Source organism: Ctenopharyngodon idella, chromosome 17 (genome assembly GCF_019924925.1).
Source record: "Ctenopharyngodon idella isolate HZGC_01 chromosome 17, HZGC01, whole genome shotgun sequence".
Taxonomy (NCBI): domain Eukaryota; kingdom Metazoa; phylum Chordata; class Actinopteri; order Cypriniformes; family Xenocyprididae; genus Ctenopharyngodon; species Ctenopharyngodon idella.
In genome coordinates this window covers 21,810,301-21,830,762 of record NC_067236.1, presented here as the reverse complement: position 1 = coordinate 21,830,762, position 20,462 = coordinate 21,810,301, and the positions used below count along the sequence as shown (strand labels likewise).

At 38.7% G+C, this 20,462-nt stretch overlaps 1 protein-coding gene across 1 annotated transcript in view; it reads left to right on the top strand.

Moving 5' to 3' along the window:
- Positions 1 to 20,462, top strand: part of plekhh1 (pleckstrin homology domain containing, family H (with MyTH4 domain) member 1) — a 55,256-nt gene that overhangs the window by 25,868 nt on the left and 8,926 nt on the right. Inside the window, exons 4-22 of the mRNA XM_051868786.1 lie at positions 718 to 867; positions 955 to 1,038; positions 1,346 to 1,427; positions 1,514 to 1,657; positions 4,340 to 5,121; positions 7,069 to 7,147; positions 7,925 to 8,016; positions 8,125 to 8,272; positions 8,855 to 8,991; positions 10,636 to 10,746; positions 10,853 to 10,939; positions 11,710 to 11,868; positions 13,218 to 13,298; positions 13,470 to 13,649; positions 14,185 to 14,296; positions 14,511 to 14,623; positions 18,442 to 18,618; positions 18,702 to 18,799; positions 19,069 to 19,246. Of these exons, the coding sequence (XP_051724746.1) occupies positions 718 to 867; positions 955 to 1,038; positions 1,346 to 1,427; positions 1,514 to 1,657; positions 4,340 to 5,121; positions 7,069 to 7,147; positions 7,925 to 8,016; positions 8,125 to 8,272; positions 8,855 to 8,991; positions 10,636 to 10,746; positions 10,853 to 10,939; positions 11,710 to 11,868; positions 13,218 to 13,298; positions 13,470 to 13,649; positions 14,185 to 14,296; positions 14,511 to 14,623; positions 18,442 to 18,618; positions 18,702 to 18,799; positions 19,069 to 19,246 (2,994 nt within the window). The remainder of the gene's footprint in view (positions 1 to 717; positions 868 to 954; positions 1,039 to 1,345; positions 1,428 to 1,513; positions 1,658 to 4,339; positions 5,122 to 7,068; positions 7,148 to 7,924; positions 8,017 to 8,124; positions 8,273 to 8,854; positions 8,992 to 10,635; positions 10,747 to 10,852; positions 10,940 to 11,709; positions 11,869 to 13,217; positions 13,299 to 13,469; positions 13,650 to 14,184; positions 14,297 to 14,510; positions 14,624 to 18,441; positions 18,619 to 18,701; positions 18,800 to 19,068; positions 19,247 to 20,462) is intronic.

The window sequence follows — 20,462 nt, the reverse complement described above, 5'->3', positions numbered from 1 at the left end:
GAAAAATAACTACATAGACAATAAAAAACTTTTAATTTTAAATAGATAATCTTGAAATATTGTAAATTCTTTATTATTAAGTTGTATGTACAACAAAGTTAATGAAAATTGTTAATGTTTTGGAAATAAATCTGTTATTTCAGTTTCTTTGTTTAATTTTGTTGTATCGTGAACCCAATATCGCAATACATATTGAATCATGAGCTGAGTGTATAGATTTAAATAATTAAAATTGTAGTTTTTTGAGGAAATTGGCTGATATTCAGATGGAAAAAAACATTAAGATAAAAATAAATGTTCTATTGAAATCAGCTTCAGTATCCTTTTACTTATTTTATAGTTAATTATAAGTAATAAATCATGGGATCACAAATGGTACTCTTTCTTGAGAATTATCTGTTTTTTTTTTGTTTTTTTTTGTTTTGTTTTTTTTCAAAAAATAACTTTTTTGTTTTGCATAGTAAAATAAAACCTGTAGCTGTGGTTTGCCTTTTTTTTTGCTAAATAGTTTTGTCAGATAAATATCTTTACCAAGTTTAGAGTTTTGTTCCTCCCTCCTATTAAAAATATTTAAAAAATATAAAATATTTTCCTCATATTTTGATTGTTTAATCAAACTTGTAGGATCATTATAAAACAAATATCCCCTCCAGACATCACTTTTGGCCTCTACTGTACCCTTTTCTCTTGAGGACTTAATCAAAAGTACCTTCTTAGGTCCATATAATGGAGGAGAAACTGAAGTCTGCAAACATGCAGCCCAGCGAATCAGAAAACTCACTGTACAGGCGCTATCAAGAGCTGAGCAGTCAAATACAGGAGAAAGATATGATCATAAAGAGACTCGAAGGACAGCTGGAGAAGCAGGTAAAGACCTCACAAAGAGGAAGAGATGGCTGTTAAACTCTCACTTAAGGACTTGAAACATTGTTCAACTGCCCTCCTTATCTGCAGAGCTTGGTTCGAGCCCAAGAGGCCAAGATTATTGAAGAGAAGGCTGCAAAAATCAAAGACTGGGTCACTTTTAAGTTGCGAGAGGTGAGTTGTGCTGTGGATCAAAAAAACATGGTAACACTTTAGTATAGGGAACACATATTCACTATTAACTACGACTTTTCCCTCAATAAACTCCTAATTTACTTAGTAAGGTTAAGTTTAGGTATTGGGTAGGGTTAAGAATGTAGAATAAGGTCATGCATAATAAAGCATTAATATGTGCTTAATAAGTACTAATAAATAGCCAATATTCTAGTAATAAGCAACTAGTTAAAAGACCCTAAATTAAAGTGTTACCAAAAACATTTGTTGAAACAAAGTGTAATTTATGTTTTTTGGTGTCTTGTAGATGGAAACCGAGAACCAGCAGTTGAAGAAGGCAAACCTGAAGCAGGCTGAGCAGATCCTCATACTGCAAGACAAGCTTCAGAGTAAACATAGTTCCTTTCCTGTTTTCTTTTCCTTATATCTTTTGTTTTTGCTTGCTTTTGTATAGCTCTCACTGTGTTTCTGTCAGCTCTTCTCGAGAGGCCCATGTCTCCAGCAGTGGATGCCCACCTGGTCCCCTCCAGCCCACTCCACCCTCCGAGCTGCCCCGGGACACCCCCCGTCCAGGAGGAGGGCTGGAGATTGACAGGATCTCGCATAGCCAATTCTACAGGTACATAATCATCTTCCACCTTCAGAAGGTTTGAAGCTCTCACTGCTGTCGTTGAACAGAAATAGATTCGCTAATTCAGTTTTTAAAAATATTGAGTCATGTTGTTAAACTGTTGATTTAATTAAAGTAACTTTATTTTACACTTTGTATTATTATTATTATTATTATTTTGTAAGTCCACTATACAAGGTTTCTTGCATTTAGTTTTACATCACCATTTTCTGCCCTCAAATTAAACCAAGATGTTTTTTGACACTGTACCTTTAAAGGATTAGTTCACTTTTAAATAAACTTTTGCTGATAATTTACTCACCCCCATGTCATCCAAGATGTCCATGTCTTTCTTTCTTCAGTCGAAAAAAAATGAAGGTTTTTGATGAAAACATTCCAGGATTTTTCTCCATATAATGGACTTCAATGGACACCAAACGGTTCAAGGTCCAAATGACAGTTTCAGTGCAGCTTCAAAGGGCTTTAAACGATACCAGACGATGAATAAGGGTCTTATCTAGCGAAACGATCGGTCATTTTCGAAAAAAATACAACTGTATATGCTTTATATAAACAAACGTTCGCCTTCTAAGTGCCTCCGCCAAAACCGCATTTCCGTATTCTCCAAAAAGCTTACGCTTTATGTCCTACGCCTTCCCTATTCAACTTACGGAAAAAATGTAACTGGCGCTGCGTTCGTTCCGTAAGTTGAATAGGGAAGGCGTAGGACATACAGCGTAAGCTTTTTGGAGAATACGAAAATGCGGTTTTGGCGGAGGCACTTAGAAGGCGAACGTTTGTTTATATAAGCATATACAGTTGTATTTTTTTCGAAAATGACCGATCGTTTCGCTAGATAAGACCCTTATTCCTCGTCTGGTATCGTTTAAAGCCCTTTGAAGCCGCATTGAAACTGTCATTTGGACCTTGAACCGTTTGGTGTCCGTTGAAGTCCATTATATGGAGAAAAATTCTGCAATGTTTTAATCAAAAACCTTCATTTTTTTTCGACTGAAGAAAGAAAGATATGGACATCTTGGATGACATGGGGGTGAGTAAATTATCAGCAAAAGTTTATTTAAAAGTGAACTAATCCTTTAAGCGTTCTATGTACAATTGACCTCTGTTGTAATTATTGCTATTTTGATATTTATTGTACTCAGTTTTCACCGTATCCTAAACTGAACTGATAAGCGATAAGATTCCAACGACAAGCTATTTGTCTGTCCACAACAGACGCAACACGACTATGAGACGCGACAAAATCAATCAGAAATCACAGCCAATCAGAAGAGCGTGTGGGCGGAGCCTCTCTTTACAATATCAAATTCATAAATTACACCATTTTAACATTATTAAAAATACATACTGAGTGACTGAAACAATCTTTGTCATAGAATACACTTGTTTGTTCACACTGAGAGTTTGAGCTTGTTTGCTGTAATTTATTTTCAAGATCTGAGGTGAATTATCCATTGTTGCTTTCAGAATGGCTGTAAAGGACACTTAAAATTAAATTCATTCTCACATTAGATGCTTTTAACACTAAATAAAGCACAGTATACACAGTACGGGCTGCACGATTAATCGAATTAATCTGAAATCACGCTTAAACCGATTTGGCTTGGTGCGATTATGAAATCGCAAAGGCTGCGATTCATTTTATGCGCAGCTTGTCCGTGAAGCACGGCTCTGTGATCAGTAGTAAATGCTGCTCCATCTGAAAGCACTGCTAGTTTGAGCCGCTTATAACGTGCATTTAAAAAAGCAACGTGTCAAACATCTTTCCAAACATGAGAAGCATTTATGAACCTCGTCCAACAAAAGACAACATTTAATAACATGTTTTTACTCCAAACTCACTTCATAACGTCAGTTGAGTGTTTGAAATAACGTCCTTCTGTGAGATGATGTGGCTTCTTACACAGAATAAGGCACACAACATATTATTTCATAGCATTACATTATAAATGTACTCTATTATCATGAAAATACCCGAGAAAGAACTCAGATAAACCATATATTGTCGTAGTCGTGTGTTTATTAGACATGTTTAATAAATCAAAGCGTTTCAATCTTCTGTTTATTCAGCTACAGTGATAGTATGATGACCATAGGGATTTCCTGGAACGACTTTCGTTGTCTTCTGCGGGGCATATTTGCAGTTTCTGCACGAGAGCGCCCTCTGGCTTTCAGATGGAGCAGCCTTTGCCAATTCGCGTTTGGTTTAATTTCGATTAATCGAGCAGCCCTACCAGAGATTATCATTGTCATACTTTGCATGTTGTTGTTCCAGCTGAGGGTGCAGAAATAAAAAACATTTCTACAATAGAGTCGTTGTGTATCGCCATCACGGCTGGTTAGGAAAAAAACTCTGATTAACATGGAAAAGATACCTTATATCGAGTGCTGCAGCGTCGCATCACATCTGGTTAGAAAACTGTGTTAATGTCAATGAATATTCATGATGCATGAAAAATTTTGCCCAAAACCTAATATTTTTGGCCTAATATTTTCAGTTGTCTAAATTTCGGTGCATCGCTAAAACAAATAATAATAAATTATTAAGCAATAAAAAACCCATAAAGTTTCCTTAACCCCACCCAACTTCCATTCTGCACTTTTTGGATGTATCATCTTTCACTTTTCATTTTTATCTAATTATGCATTAATATCTGTTGCAAATTGCAGATAGCAAAAGGAAAATCACGGAGGGTTGCGATTCCGCTTTTCATAGTGCATCCTTACTTCCCACATTACAAGACAAAGGAGATTCTTATAAGTCTAGTCAAGATGGTGTTGACATCACAACCTCAGTAAAGGAGACTGGAGAGGGGGCGGAGCCTTCTTTTGGAGCGCCACGTGAGAGAGGAGTGGGAGGAGCCTCAGACATAGATCACTCTTCTGATGAGCTCAACAGCAAATTTCGTTCCCAGCGCCTTCGCTCTTCTTCCTCATCTTCTTCCTCATCCTCCTCAGCATATGAGACTTCTGGTCCGGGTGGCTTCGACACGCCTACCCCTACTCCTAAAAGCCCTCCTCCTGTGCCCCTCTCACCCCCATTAATACGCCTCCCACTGTCATGCCCCTTCCATCTGGCTTTACCCTTGGGCACCAGCATGACCCTGCCCAAAGTTCGCACTCCTCTAACCCCCCGTGACAGCATCCAGCTTGTGAAGAAACACCACAGTCAGCCGCAACCCGGCATAGAGCGCCTCCATCAGGTCAACGTCAACATTGATATCGGAAACTGCACCTCTCCATCCTGTGGTTCGGTTCCCACACATGGGCTAGAGGAGACGGACATTGATGAAGGGCCTCCAGAAAGCATGGAGGGTGTGGTGGAGGGGTCAGAGATGGAAGCTCAGCCTGCTGATGGAGGGTTATTGGATAAGTTGGCCAAAGAGTTTGAGATGATGGACCCAGAAGCTCTTAAACCGCCTACACCACCTCTGCACCGATTTCCATCTTGGGTAAGACAGGAAAGAATGCTACGGCTTTTACCTCAAATTGTGCAGCTTGTTAAAGGATTAGTTCACTTCAGAATTCAAATTTCCTGGTAACTTACTCACCCCCATTTCATCCAAGATGTTCGTGTCTTTCTTTCTTCAGTCGAAAAGAAATTAAGGTTTTTGAGGAAAATATTCCAGGATTTTTCTCCATATAGTGGACTTCAACAGTTACCAACGGGTTGAAGGTACAAATGTCAGTTTCATTGCAGCTTCAAAGAGCTCTACACGATCCCAGACGAGGAATAAGAGTCTTATCTAGCGAAATGACTGGTCATTTTCTAAAAAAAAATAATAAAATATACTTTTTAACCACAAATGCTCATCTTGCACTAGCTCTGTGATGTGCCACACATTACGTAATCACATTGGAAAGGTCACGTGTGAGGTAGGCAGAAGTACCACGGTAGGGCGAAAAACTCCATCTCATTTTCTCCTCCAACTTCAAAATTGTCTGACATCGTTGTTTTAACTTTTTTTTGTAAAGGCCGTTTGACTTAGTCTTTGCACGTTCGCTTTGTAGACACTGGATCGGTACTTCCGCCTACGTCACGTGTGATTTTTCCAACGTGATTACGTCATGCGTGGCGCATCGCAGAGCAGTGCAAGGCAAGCATTTGTGGTTAAAAAGTATATTTTATTTTATTTTATTTATTTTTTTAAAAAACGATCATTTTGCTAGATAAGACCCTTATTCCTCGTCTGGGATCATGTAGAGTCCTTTGAAGCTGCACTGAAACTGACATTTGGACCTTCAACCCATTGGTAACTGTTGTAGTCCACTATATGGAAAAAAATCCTGGAATGTTTTCCTCAAAATCCTTAATTTCTTTTCGAGTGAAGAAAGAAAGACATAAACATCTTGGATGACATGGGGGTGAGTAAATTATCAGGAAATTTTAATTTTGAAGTGAACCAATCCTTTAAAGACAGATGTGTTATAAGTTGCGAGTTGCAAGTTACAGTTTAGCATACTTGTAATGTAAATAAGCGCTAAGTTACAGCTTGCTACTAAATTTATTAAATTACAACATTTTTTTAATGTTATTAAACTTGAAATTTGAAATATATCCCAACATGTTATTACACAGGCTGCATTTATTTGATCAAAAAATTCTGTAAAAACAGAAATATTGTGAAGTATTTTTACAATTTAAAATAACTGTTTTCGACTTTATTTTAAAATGTTACTTATTCTGTGATCAAAGCTGAATTTTCAGCATCATTACTCCAATCTTCAGTGTCACATGATCCTTTAGAAATCATTCTAATATGCTGATTTGGTTCTCAGGTAACATTTCTGATTATTATCAAGGTTGAAAACAGCCTCTTAATATTTTTGTGGAAACTGACACTTTTTTTTTTTCAAGATTCTTTGATACATAGAAAGTTTAAAAGAACAGCATTTATTTGAAATAGAATCTTTTGTGACATTATGTAATAAATGTCGTTACTGTCACTTTTAAGCAGTTTAATGCATCCTTGCTGAATAAAATCTTTTTTCTTTTTTAAATGTTACTGCCCCCAAACTTTTGTATGGTAATGTAACTATAATATATAACATGCTTAATTTATGTAAGTAATGAGCTAATGGTGCAATCAAATTAAGTATCATTAAGTAAGAGAAAGTTCCAAAGTAAGCAGTATTTACTAAGCTGGTAGTGCAAGTTACTCTAAACGGTTGATGCAACCCTACCCATAATGCTTGGGGTGGGCTTTTGGGGCTCTTTTGACTTTGGGCCAGCAAGCAACCACCTAGAAACACACAAAACAACACTCAAAATGTTTTAGCAACCAAATTGCAACACCCTTGCACCCACCCACATCACCCTAACACTATAGTGGCAAGTTTTCTATGGTATGATAAATGTTCGACACCACTATTTGCATGTGTCTGTGTGTGTTTTTCAGGAGAGCCGGATCTATGCAGTAGCTAAATCAGGAATGAGAGTCTCAGAGGCCTGTCTTGGAGCTAAGACTTTTGGGAGAGGTCAGTCAACCAATCAGCAATCATCACTGATCACTCAGTGTAGGTCTGTCACCAGCAAATGCTATAACACTATATGAACACATGCTCTTGGATCTGTCAATTAGAAGTCAGGATTTGTTTGATGTCACTTCCTCCTACCTAAGGGGAACACACCTGTGCAGGTGTGATCTCCATGCATTGAATCTTCTAAGAGGCTTTTAGAGGAGTTCCAGGTCTGTGAGTAGAGGGTGAGAATGAAAACCCTGCTTTTCAATATGCTGTGATGAAAGGTTAAAATCACTGTGTAATTATCTCAGGGAGTGTTTCACCTCAACTCTACAACAAACGTCAGTGGAGCTGTGCTGCATTCTGCAGTGAGACACACGTCTGGAACTTTTTATATTGAATATATTTTCTAGTTATGCTCAGCTCTAAAATACGGAAGAGGATTAGGGCCAAGCAATAATAAAAAATAAAACCATCTCGAGATTAAAGTCATTAGAATGCGAGAATAAAGTCATTGGGTCTCATTCACTAATAATTGCTTGGATTATTTCGTATTTGTACGCACAGGAGAACTTCTCACAAAAAATCTCCACCTAATTCACAACATCTGCATACACACATGAATTTGTTCTCAACCTCATTCTTATTTTAGTGAATTTGGAGTATTCTAAATGTCTGTAAATGAAATAGCCTTATGAAATTATATTGAAGTGCCCACCCAGGCCTTATGAATTTTTTACAACTTTGCGAACATTATGTAAGTGTCCATGTGTTGTTCGTTTGTTTCTCCAGTATCCACCCAGCCTCAGCACTCAACAACTGGCCCCTTCACCCACCTCATTTATAAGAACATCAGTGTGCCTGTGTACTCCACACTTAAAGGGGTAAGATTACATCAGTATGAGCCAGTGTCATGCTAAAGTGTTATTGTGCATAACAGGTAAAGTGTACTTGTCTTTCTCATCCTTCACTCAATGTTCTTCTGCCCTTAGAAAGCGACTCAGATCAGCAATGTCCCTCTCCCCGATGATGACTCCGGTTCAGAAGACGACAGCAGCTCATTGGCCAGCTTGCACACATCCATACTGGGGCCAGATAAAAAGGGCAGCACCCCTGGCAGCCCTCGAGCTGTCAAAAGAGGTGAGGAAATCTGTGAAATAAACAACTTTATGACCTTCAAAATATTTGTATTTAACTTTTTAGGCTATTTTTTTCTAATTTGTGAATAATAAAAGTGTGCAGCTGTCATAAACTGCTCCGAGACACGAAGGTTGAGGATCCAAACGCAGTATTTATTTAAAGGGTAATCCATTATCATAATCCATAAATCAGGCATAAGGTCAAAACCACGGGCAAATAGTACAAACATAACAAGGTCCAAGACACAGAAAAATCCAGGGAGACAAGCAGAAGATACCAAGACAACCAGGATAATGCTCAGAAATGCAGTAGTGACACATACAAAACTTCACAATGACTGACAGACAACACAGAGCTTATAAAGGCAAACAAAAATGAGTAAATCACACACAGGTGAAAGTGATCAGATCATAATGAGTCCAGGTAATGGGTTATGGGAATTGTAGTCCAGGAGAGAATAACAATGAATAAGAGAGGAGTGCCCTCTGGTGGACATCCAGGGCAAACCAGCTGGTGATTGTGACAGTAGCAATAAATTGTTACTGTCAACTCTTGGACATTTTTATGTCTTTTGTCCTGCAGGTGTTTCTATGTCCTCCATCAGTTCAGAGAGTGACTATGCCATTCCTCCGGATGCGTACTCGTTGGACAGTGACTGCTCAGAGCCCGAGCACAAGGTGCAGCGCACCTCCTCCTACTCCTGTGAAAGTGTTGGACAGGTAAGTCTCTGAGCTCCTTCTTCTTTTGAGCCTTCTCTATATTGTCTTCTAGGGGTGTGACGGTACACAGAAGTTCATGGTTCGGGATGTACCTCGATTGTGGGGTCATGGAATCAAGTTCGGTGCATTTACATGTCCCCCCCCAAACTCAACTTCCTGATTGCTTAAATTAAAAATAGTTGAGAGAGAGAGAGAAGGAGAAAAAAAAGCTTATTTCACCTTTCCACGAGGAGACAGCGAGTGAAGCGACACCTGATTTTGTCTCATTGTAACAGCAGAAACAGCTTATGGCCATACAAATGAGAGTAAGACATCATTCGAAACTGTAAAGGGTCTGTTTTTATTTGTGTACACTCTACACCCACAATTAAAATAGAACATTATGCTTTTGTAAAATAAAGAAAACAAACAGAATGACGCTTTCTGCCATCCCGGTTTCCTTTCCATGAAGTCTGTGGAGCACGTCACAAAAATGAATCGAAACTCAGCGTATAGGCTACTAGCAAGCTCTTGCATGCCATCTGAATTCTTGTTTTGGGTTGGTGCATAGATCGACTCTTCTTCTTTTGCTCTTTTTCCTGTTGTGGCAGTTAACGAATAGCTTTGCATTTCTGCACACGCCCCCTTCTGGATTGGAGTGTGTATCGCCTGTGATTGACTGTATTCGTCGTCTTGACTGTATGCACCGAACTGTGACGTCTGTACCAATGCAGTTTGGGGCGAATACATGTACTGTTACACCCCTATTGTCTTCTCATCTACACTACCATTCAAAAATGTGGCATTTTTGTATGCTTTTGAAAGTATTTTATGCTCACCAAGACTGCATTTAACGGATCGAAAATACAATAAAAACAGTAATATTGTGTAATATTATTACTATTTAACTGTTTTCTATTTAAATACATTTAAAAATGTAATTTATTCCTGTGATGGTAAAGCTGAATTTTCAGCATCATTACTCCAGTCTTCAGTGTCACATATGAACAAACATTTCTTATTCATAGTTTTCATGTGACATCACACACTTATAGGAATGCCCACCTAGAGGTCAAAACAAGGCTTTCCTCCTTTGCCTGCCAGTTATTTTTACCAGGTTTGAACTACAGTACTAATGTAGTAAAACAGTGATATTAAAAGACCAGTTTCAGTATACACCTTATTAATGATGCATAATATGTACAGACAAACAGACGCAAAGAATGCGCTTAACTATTTAGAGATTTGTGTTCATATTCCTGGCTCATCTGCTTGCCTGTATATAGCATGCATCATTAATAAGGTATATACTGAATTTGATCCTTTAATGTCACTGTTTATATACATTAAGGCACTTAAAGTGTTTTTCACGTTAAGTGTTTTATAATGTCCCGCTGTTTTTAGCGATTGAAATACTGCAACAGGTGCTGTATATGTATCACAAGTGCCCAAAACTTGCATTTTGCTAACATTTTTGGTTGTTGTTGTTGTTTTTTTTCTTCTTTTGAGATGGATCCTTTCTTATGTTGTAATTTTAGTCCAAGGAGGTCTGTATCACCTTGAGAAAGCTGTGTGTTAGCATTCCCATTCACCTCGATCCTAATCCAGTTAAGTGGATAGAAGTTAGAAGACAGGTTGTCCATTTGTATGTGTTTTTCCATATAGGAGACTCTAGAAAAGACAGGTTACTTGCTGAAAATGGGTGGTCAGGTAAAGGCGTGGAAGAGGCGCTGGTTCATTCTGAGGAACGGGGAGATCTTGTACTACAAGTCGCCGGTGAGTAGACTTTTCCACAACTCTGCGGCGGTATTTGAGAGAGAGTGTGAGGGAAGGAAGTTTAGAGTTACAGCGCTGATGATATCTGCCTTTGTTCTGCTCTCAGAGTGATGTGATCCGGAAACCTCAGGGCCAAATGGAGCTGAACTCCTCGTGTCATATAGCCCGCGGAGAGGGAGCTCAGACATTCCAGGTGAGAGACACACTGATACACATAAACAGCCTTTAACAAATCTGTCAGCCTGAGGCTTTCAGAAACAGCCTGATATGGGTATCACATGAGCTTTGCTTGCGTTTTGAGAGAATGTTCAGCTCTCAAGTGCTGTCATTATTGGATTTTCAGTCAAAATTATAGCAATAATGGGGTATTATCTATAATTTCCTCAAACTTTAATCAGTGTCATCACATCTGTTACAATTTGGGAGGAATTGATAATCATAATCAAAAATGTCTTGTAGAATTTATTGTAGGTCACCAGGACTTGTTTTTCTGTTACTACATGAATTGGAATAAATCCTACAATACCTTCCATGATGGAAGAAATGGTTCAGAATCTTCATATATCATGTCAAATTTTCAACTCATGGATGGATGGATGGATGGATGGATAGACATCTTTTTTCTTACTGTTGTATCCATGATTGCAGAGATGATTTTGTTTTTGTTTTTCCATTAAGTGAAGAGATATAGTTAGGGATGGACAGTATATCCACACCACATCAGCTGAGGGCCGCATTTTGATTGATTAATTGATTGATAAAAAAATTAAAATATTTTTATCTCAATATTTACATTTTAATATCTGTCATTTATCAATTATCAGCCATAACATTAAAATAATTATTCACTTATCTGAATCAGACAGAAATGTAATATTAGTGCATCCATAGTCATTGTCAGATGAACCAGTTTTGTTGGCTAAATCTCTGTCAATCTTTTTCTCATGTGCGTGTTGTGTCTAGTTAATTACAGAGAAGAAGACCTTTTACTTGGCTGCAGACTCCCCAAATATCCTGGAGGACTGGATCAGAGTTCTCCAGAATGTTCTCAAGGTCCAGGCCAGTGGACCAGTTTCCATGGATAAAGAAGTCAAGGCCACTGTGAGAGGCTGGCTAACAAAGGTAAGAGTTCACAGGAGTGTTAATGAGGTTTTGAGTGAGAGAATGATTGAATTGTCAAAAGTACCGACTTCAGTACCAAGTCGATGCTGAAATTTTAAAAATGTGACTATACCAGCATTTCCCCCTAGCATTTTGAGCACTGTTGAGCGAATTCTTAAACACCTCTGACTGGCCATTGTGTTCACGCGCTCAACAGATATGTCTGTGATTGGCTACAATGATCAACGCTTCAAAAACATGTTGTAAATAGACATCAATGACGCTCTTTACCGAGCGCTTATACAGATACACATGGGAGCATTTGAAAGCAGTCGTTTATCAGCGGATCCCTAATATATGCGCTGATAGACGCCCGCTTTCAAACGTTCCGTGTGCTTTCAAACGCTCCCGTGTGTTGATCATTGTAGCCAATCACAGACATATCTGTTGAGTGCTTGAACACAATGGCCAATCAGAGGTGTTTACGAATCCACTCAACAGCGCTCAAAATGCTAGGGGGAAATGCTGGTGTCATCACATTTTTAAAATTTCAGTACAGACTTGGTACCGAAGTCAGTACTTTTGACAATACTAGATTGAATGATTGAGTATTTAAACCGTTTATCTACTGTAACGAAGTTAAAGGTTCACGGAAAAAGGAGGCAGGAACTGGCAAATGTTAAACATAACTTTAATCATAAAATAAACAAACAACAAAATGAAAGTAAAGTGGCAGCCCCTCACGGACGACTGCCGCTTGAACAAAAACAAAACACCAAAATAAATAGTCCAGGCCTGTTCCTCTCTCGTCCTTCACTGTTGTCACTTCTTCTTTTATCCGTCTGAAACACCTCCGTGGGACTCGAGATAGGTGTGGCTCATTAGCACTCGCGCCACCGGCCTCGCTCCATTCCCACGGCTCTCAGCTCCACCCTGCTTGCCACATCTACATATAAAGATGTCAATGCCATGCAGTGCAGTAAGATTTTTGACATGTATGAAGCAATGAAGTGATAATGATTAACAGTGTACGACTGACAGTGAAGATTGCGGGGTGAGATTCCTGGATGGCTGGTACATGCTGGGACAGAGCTGAGGTCATCGGGCCTGGAATGTATCTGATAGGGAGTCCCTGATCACAGGCTGTGTATATCTGTGTGTAGGGGGTGGGGGTCTTGTCAAATGTGTACATTAATTGCATTGTTTTTCCATTTGAATGCATTTGATTTGACAGTCCATTTTCAGTTTGATGAATGAACTGGAAACAATATCAAGCACAGATTTTACACCTGGTATTAAGATCCTCAGTGTTTCTTTCACTTATTCTTTCTCTCTCCACTTTTCTGATAATATTTTTTATTTTACTACAGGTGAAGCATGGTCATTCAAAGCTTGTGTGGTGTGCTTTGATTGGGAAAGTCTTCTACTACTACCGTAACCAGGATGACAAGGTAGATACCTTAAATAACTAAGGGATTTTCTGGCGGTAGCTCTGCAAGGTTTTTATTAAAGCTGAAGTGTGTAATGTTTTGATGTTGAAATAAAAAAATATTCAGGTCATTTGTAAAAGAATTTATGCATATGGTGCTGTTGTATGTTGAGCTCAAATATGTTTGTTGCAGTTCCCTCTAGGTCAGCTGCATGTTCGGGAAGCACGGGTGGAAGAAGTAGACAGATCGTGTGACTCTGACGAGGATTATGAAGCAGGTGGACGGGGCTTCCTCTCCTCTCACTTTACGTTAGTGGTCCATCCCAAAGAGCAAAGCCCCACCTACCTGCTTGTCGGCACTAAACAAGAAAAGGTACCACTTACACCACAAACGCAATCTGAATTTTGCCTAGCATTTACCCAGGAGCTTCTTTGTTAGTTAGAATACCATATATAAATGAGTTTATTCAGGTCTAAAATGTTTTGAGCTTGTCCACTTTCGACCACTTCCAGAGGTAGTCAAAAACGTATTTGACCATTTTCGTAGTGTAGATGCTCATGTGGTCGAATGTGTTCAAACAGCCACAAAAGACTACCTACTCTCCACCTACTGACCTAATGTGTAAACATTATGGGAAGTGCACTAGCCGGATGGGATTTAAACTTTGTCGACTGAAGACCCAAGTTTGGTTGGAAGATGATCAAAACTTACCAAGCACAATGTTCTCTCAACATTCCTGATTTAGAAATCGAAGAAATAAGGACAGAAGTGGTTGAAAGTGGACAAAACAGATGGATTAAAACACCAGGTGTAAACAGGAACAAGATCTACTTGTGATTCGATCTACCAAAATCATCTTAATACCAGGTGTAAACAGGGTCTCAGATTTTTGCTGTCTTTCTCACAGGACACCTGGCTGTATCACCTGACTGTTGCGGCGGGCAGTTGTGCCAGCCTGAGGGTGGGCACAGAGTACGAACAGCTGATCGGCAAGCTGTTGGATGTCGATGGAGATCCAGGTCAGAGGTTAATTTTAAATATCTACTTCTATAACACGTACAACTGCTTCTCAAGTCGCATGATGGACTGGATGGTTTTAAATTGGGACAGACAGATAGAATGACTCCATCTAGACCCCAGACAGTGTTTACGACCAGTTCTGATGGCTTGACAACAGCTGTTGTACAATTTAAATTTGTTTTTCAATCTGTTGTTGTGTGTTCATGTGTGTAGACTCTGCTCTGTGGAAACGTGAAGTGCTGTGCTTCAGTAAGGAGGGTCTGCGGTACCCCCTCACCACGCTGCCCTCCGAGGCACTTCAAACAGAGGCTCTCAAGCTCTTTAAGGTGAACGCCTTTGTCTGTGTCTTCTCTTACTTTCTCAAGAGTCCTTTATGCTTCTTTCTGCTTGATTCACATTCACAAAAGCTCAAGTCTTTATGTCCTCTTGTTGTCTTTATCTCCCTTGAAGAATCACTCCATCTCTCAAACACTTCTAAGTTGTCCTCATCCTCCTCTCCCGAGAGTTGATGGTGCCGTCCTGTCCCTACTGTGGACTCCCACAGCAGGATCAAAGGCAATGATGGGAGGCCTTGTGCTCATTATAGCACAGGAGATAATGAGCTGGATTTGGCTCTGATTGACATAAAACCTCTCTGCAGTGTCTCAAGCTGCTTTGAAACCATAGCTTACCGAGATACAAGCTGGTACGATTTAAAGTAGTTCAACTACAGTCAGACTATTCTTTTGAAGCAGTAGTACTTGGATACACTACAAGTAATAAAATAAAATAAATTTGGCACAAAACATTAAGGATCTCCATTACAGTTTCAAATGGGATAACATAAAGTAAATAACAGCTAACAAAAAGGGGAAAAAAACTATCTAAAGCAGTGGTTCCCAAACTGGGCTATGTGAGTGTAACAAACGTAGGCCAGTAAGAGCTGTGCGTGTAAATGTACCCGGGTTCAAGTCCCGCTTAGAGCGTGCAGTTCGAACAGGAGGGGTTACATTGGTGCCGTGACCCGGATGGGAGTGAGGTTTAGGGGAGTGAGTGTAACAGACGTAGGCCGGTAAGAGCTGTGCGTGTTAACCTCACTCCCCTGATCTCAAGAGGCACTCTAGCGACTGACGCTAGAGACTGTGATCTTTAGCTTCCTTGTTAGAGCACCTGACTCCCATGCGAGCAGACCCGGTTTCGAGTCCCGCTTACTGCAGGCGGTTCAAAGAGGAGGGGTTACATTGGTGCCGTGACCCAGATGGGAGTGAGGTTTAGGGGGGTGAGTGTAACAGACGTAGGACGGTAAGAGCTGTGCATGTAAACCTCACACCCCTGATTTCAGGAGACGCTCTAGCGACTGATACTAGACACTGCGGTCTTTAGCCTCCTTGTTAGAGCGCCCCAACTCCCAATGCCTGCGGTTGTTCAAAGCGTTTCTAAAAAGATGCTGACTTTTTGAAGGCAGCTGTCTGACTCTAAGATTATAAATGGGAACATGCTTTGTGTAACATTAACAACACATTATTAGCTGTTTGATAACGTAGTCAAGCCAAAGGCTAATCATGTTAATTTCAGTTATCTGTCTAACTATGTAGAGAACGATACATAAAACGCATTACCATTCTGATACATGGACTTGTATTCGACCCTGTATAATTCGCTCTTCCTCTTCTTCTAAATCAGTTTCTGGTTCAAACATATATGGCTGAATTAAACCAATATTTCCTTTTGCCATTGTGCAGCGTTTACTACAGTAAAGTTGACCGAGTGGATCAGGTATTCTGAGCTCGTGCAAGTGAGTGGAGGCGGGGCTAATTTGCATATTCATGGCCCAGTGTATAATAAATAAAGCAAGGGTGTAGTTACATTCAAGCTATTTTAAGGCATGAAGAAATTATTTTCACAGGTAAAAACATTTAAATATGTCATTTTGGTGGTCAAAGATGAGTTTTAAGGGATAAAATTGTTGACTGCAGGACTGCTTAAGAGTGCACTTCTTGTACTCAATTGTCCCTGAGATCACTCATTTTTGAAGCTACATGTAAATTATGTGGCAAAAGAGTTATGTAGGGTTTTGCTACTGTTATTCATTATGCTGAAAAATATAGTTAGTAGCATCACTACTAGTCAGTTACCCCTCAGCAGTGGCTCTCAGCACGTTTTGTGGGAAATGGCACTAGCCCTGTAACGTCTCATTTTGAGGACAGGACTTAACATTTCATTCGGAGTTCAAAGAGGATCACTGACAGTGTCTGGAGAGAGAGTCTCATTCCAGTTGCTCGCAGTTTCTCCCCAGGCTCCCGTTTTCTATTGAGAACCCTGTTCTCCTGAGGTTTCCAGACATTATGCCCTATTGACAGTTCAATGGCGTATCCTCAAGAGCTAGCATCATGCGCAGCCCTCAGTGCTCTTTGAAGATCACAGGCGCTTTTTAGGTAGTCATTTGATACTGAAAGAAAATGCCTCCCACTCTGAAGTAATGAATGGGGGGGTTGACAGCTACATCCTGACTTGATTTAATTTGCATTGTAAGAGCAGAAACGGAATGTTAATAAGAAAGTAAAGCATGTCGTTGCATGCTCTGACAGTACCAGCTGTGTGCGGTAAAGTGTTGTGTGAGATGTTCGCCATCTGCTGGTTGTTCTGTTCTCGTCAGAGACAGTGGTGCCATATATCCCAATCTCAGTTGGCCTCTCTCTCCCAATACTTTTCTGTCTGCTCTGGACTGTCCTGTGTACTAAAGCCATAAAAAACAGATGCACATCAGTCAAAAAATAAAGAATGTCCACAATAAAGACAAAGAAAAATCTATATTTAAAATCTTTATTTTGATGGTCCACTTTAGACATTCTACTAACTATAAGTAACTTTGCAGCTACATGTCCACTAACTCTCATTAGAGTATTAGTAGACTGTTGGGTTAGGTGTTCGGGTTAGTAAAATAAGTTGACATGTAGTTGCAAAGTTTTTATTTTAAAGAGCCTGCTGCATGACTGGATTTAATAGGGGAAACTGTGAAAACAGGAGTAAAACATGAGTAAAACAAACGAATAAACTAAAAGTTGGACTCGATAGTGTTCCTCTTATAACATAGCAAAGATCCAGTAATCCATGGATATTGACAGGAATCATGTTTCCTGATATTTATATGTGCCTGATTTCGATGCCGGGGAAATACATAAAGCAAATTTGCATGTGAATGCTTTATATAAATACAATATAGGTAGGTCTAAATCCCTGTGATCATTTATATCAATGTTATATATATCGTTATATCATCCAGCCCTAAAACTTGTTTTTGTCAGTGTTTTTCTAAAAACATCCAATTATGCAGAATATAAGATGGTAAATATTTAATTGACGAGTTGTCAATACAGTATATAACAATACAATGTATATAGGTATGATTTTACCTCAAAATTCAACACATTGACACAAAATGATAACTGCAAATCCACGTTTCTCTGCCTGGAGTCCAGTTATTTCTGTGAATTGCAGCAATCCATTTGCTTCTCTTTTCTGTAGCTTTCGGCAGTCTGTAAAAATATACCTCAGATTTCTTGTCAGATCTATTGGTACAATCAATCGCAAAGCTCTTTCCTGTTTTGGATGTGTTTTGTGTGTTTTTCGCACCATTCACACTGAAAACCAATGCTGCCACTCAGACTTTTTGCCACTCAGTGGGCGTAACCGCAGTCACTGGACCAAGTGGACCATCAAAATAAATTATTACCAAAAAACCTGTTTAAAAAAGTTTTTTTGAAATGTTCTCTTTTGAATTCAAGAAAACTTAAACCAATTTCAAGAAAAAAAAAATACTGGCTCTTAAAATTTCATGTGGTATCAAGTAAAATGTAATAACATATTTTTCTTGCATCTTAGATACATGTGAGAGGACTAAGGAATTTTTAGAGGATTTTAAACTTTCCCTGATTGATTTATTTGATTATTATTTACTTGTAATTATGCATAATTTACTGTTATTACAGTAGTAAGTACATGTAACTTGTATCTGTCACCTTAAAATAAAGTATTACCAAGTTTTATGAATAACATTTCGTATTGTATTTTTGTATAACTTAATAAATAAGACAAAAAGTGAGAGTTGTGTCATTGACCCACACACATACAAATAAGTTTGTTTGTTTTTTTGTCCCAATGGTAGTCATGCCAGCTGTTCATCAATGTGCTGGTGGAATCACCCTCAATTGACTACCACACCTCGCTGGCCCAGAATGCACTGCAGGTGTGCCTAACACATCCAGAGCTGCAGAATGAAATGTACTGTCAGCTGATCAAACAGACCAATTGCCGCACTCCTCACAACTATGCCCTTACGCAGGTCAGTGTCATATCTGTGCATACTCGCACTTCACACTGTATCATCATCAGATCAAGTGTTGTAAATCTCTCTTTCTTTCTCAGTGCTGGCAGCTGTTGTCACTGTGTGTAGCTCTCTTCCTGCCTCAGCACCATTTCCTGTGGTACCTGAGACAGTACCTGCAGCAGAACGCAGATCCCAGGTCACTAAATCTTCAGATTTTACACAACTATTTGATGTTATATTACAGTATATAACTTACTTAATGAATTAAATTAAAGACACACAGTCAAAAAAAAAAAAAAATGGAAAAAATCTGACAATTGAACTAGACATTATATTTGGATTTAAAAGGAATTTTGATATATTTACTGGAAAACAAGACTAAGGTACCGATAAGAATAAGGGTTTTGAAGTTATGCCTAATGTACTTGTATTTGAAAGCCTGAGTTTGTGTCTGTACACTCACAGGACTGAAGTGGGGAAGTATGCTGTGTACTGCCAGCGCTCAGTCGAGAGAACTTTACAGAATGGAGAGAGAGAAGCAAAGCCTTCGCGGATGGAAATTCTATCTATTCTGTTGAGAAACCCCTATCATCACTCTCTACCCTTCAGCATACCTGTACACTTCATGAACAACACTTATGAGGTACACACAAACACTTTCAGTGGCCCTTACATTAACCCTGTAAAGCTTACAGTATATTATTTGATACGCAAATTTCTAAAGCCTCTAAATAAACAACATGATCAAAACGTTGCTGTAAAAAAAACTACTACTTCTACTACAACCCCATTTCCAGAAAAATCTGACATTTTGTAAAATGCAATAAAATCAAGAATCTGTAATTTGTTAATTCTGTTTAAGCTTCATTTAACTAACAAAAGTACAAAGAAAAGATTTCCATTTCCATTTTTACTAACCAACTTGTATTTTGTAAATATATACAAATTTTGATTTTGATGGCTGCACACTTGTAATTCCTCTGTAATTCCTCTGTCCCAACTTTTTTGGAGCGTGTTGCAGCCATCAAAATCAAAATTTGTATATATTTACAAAATACAAGTTTGTTAGTGAAAATGGAAATGAAAATCGTCAAAACTCAAAAATGTATGTTTCTCTAAGATTCTACAATGATGAGAATGGTTTGGGTCTTTTATCTAAAATTTTTAAAGTCTGTTTATATAGGGATTTTAAGGGTTTAATCACAGTTTCACCAGCTTGATGTATGACAATATGAAATATGAGAAAGGATTGTAGCATGCATAAAAGTCTTAGCTACATCAACAGAGACACATTTGTCTAAAATTTGCCAAGTTATATTTAATATTCCTCACCATTTTCTTTATATGATTTTTAAAAGTAAGATTTGAGTCCAATATTACGCCAAGATAATTAAATGAACTATTCTATCTTTTCACTATTAATAAAAACATCAACATCGGGAGACTGAACATTTGTTTTTGAGAAGAGCATTCCTTTTGTTTTACCAATGTTCAAGCTAAGACACGATTGTTCCAGCCACTGTGTAATCCTTTCCATAGCAGCTTTTAACTTCTCAGCTGCTGACTCTGCTGTTCTCTCATTTATAAAAATAACAGTATCATCAGCATACATTTGCACTTGTATCCCTTCACACTGTTGCAGGAAGATCATTAATATACAGACTAAATTATAAGGGACCTAACACTGATCCTTGGGGTACACCCATTGTATAATGTAAGTTACAGTACTTAAAGGGTAAGTTCACCCAAAAATGAAATTTCTGTCATTAATTACTCACCCTCATGTCGTTCCACACCCGTCAGACTTTCGTTTATATTCGGAACACAAATTAAGATATTTTTGATGAAATTCAGATGGC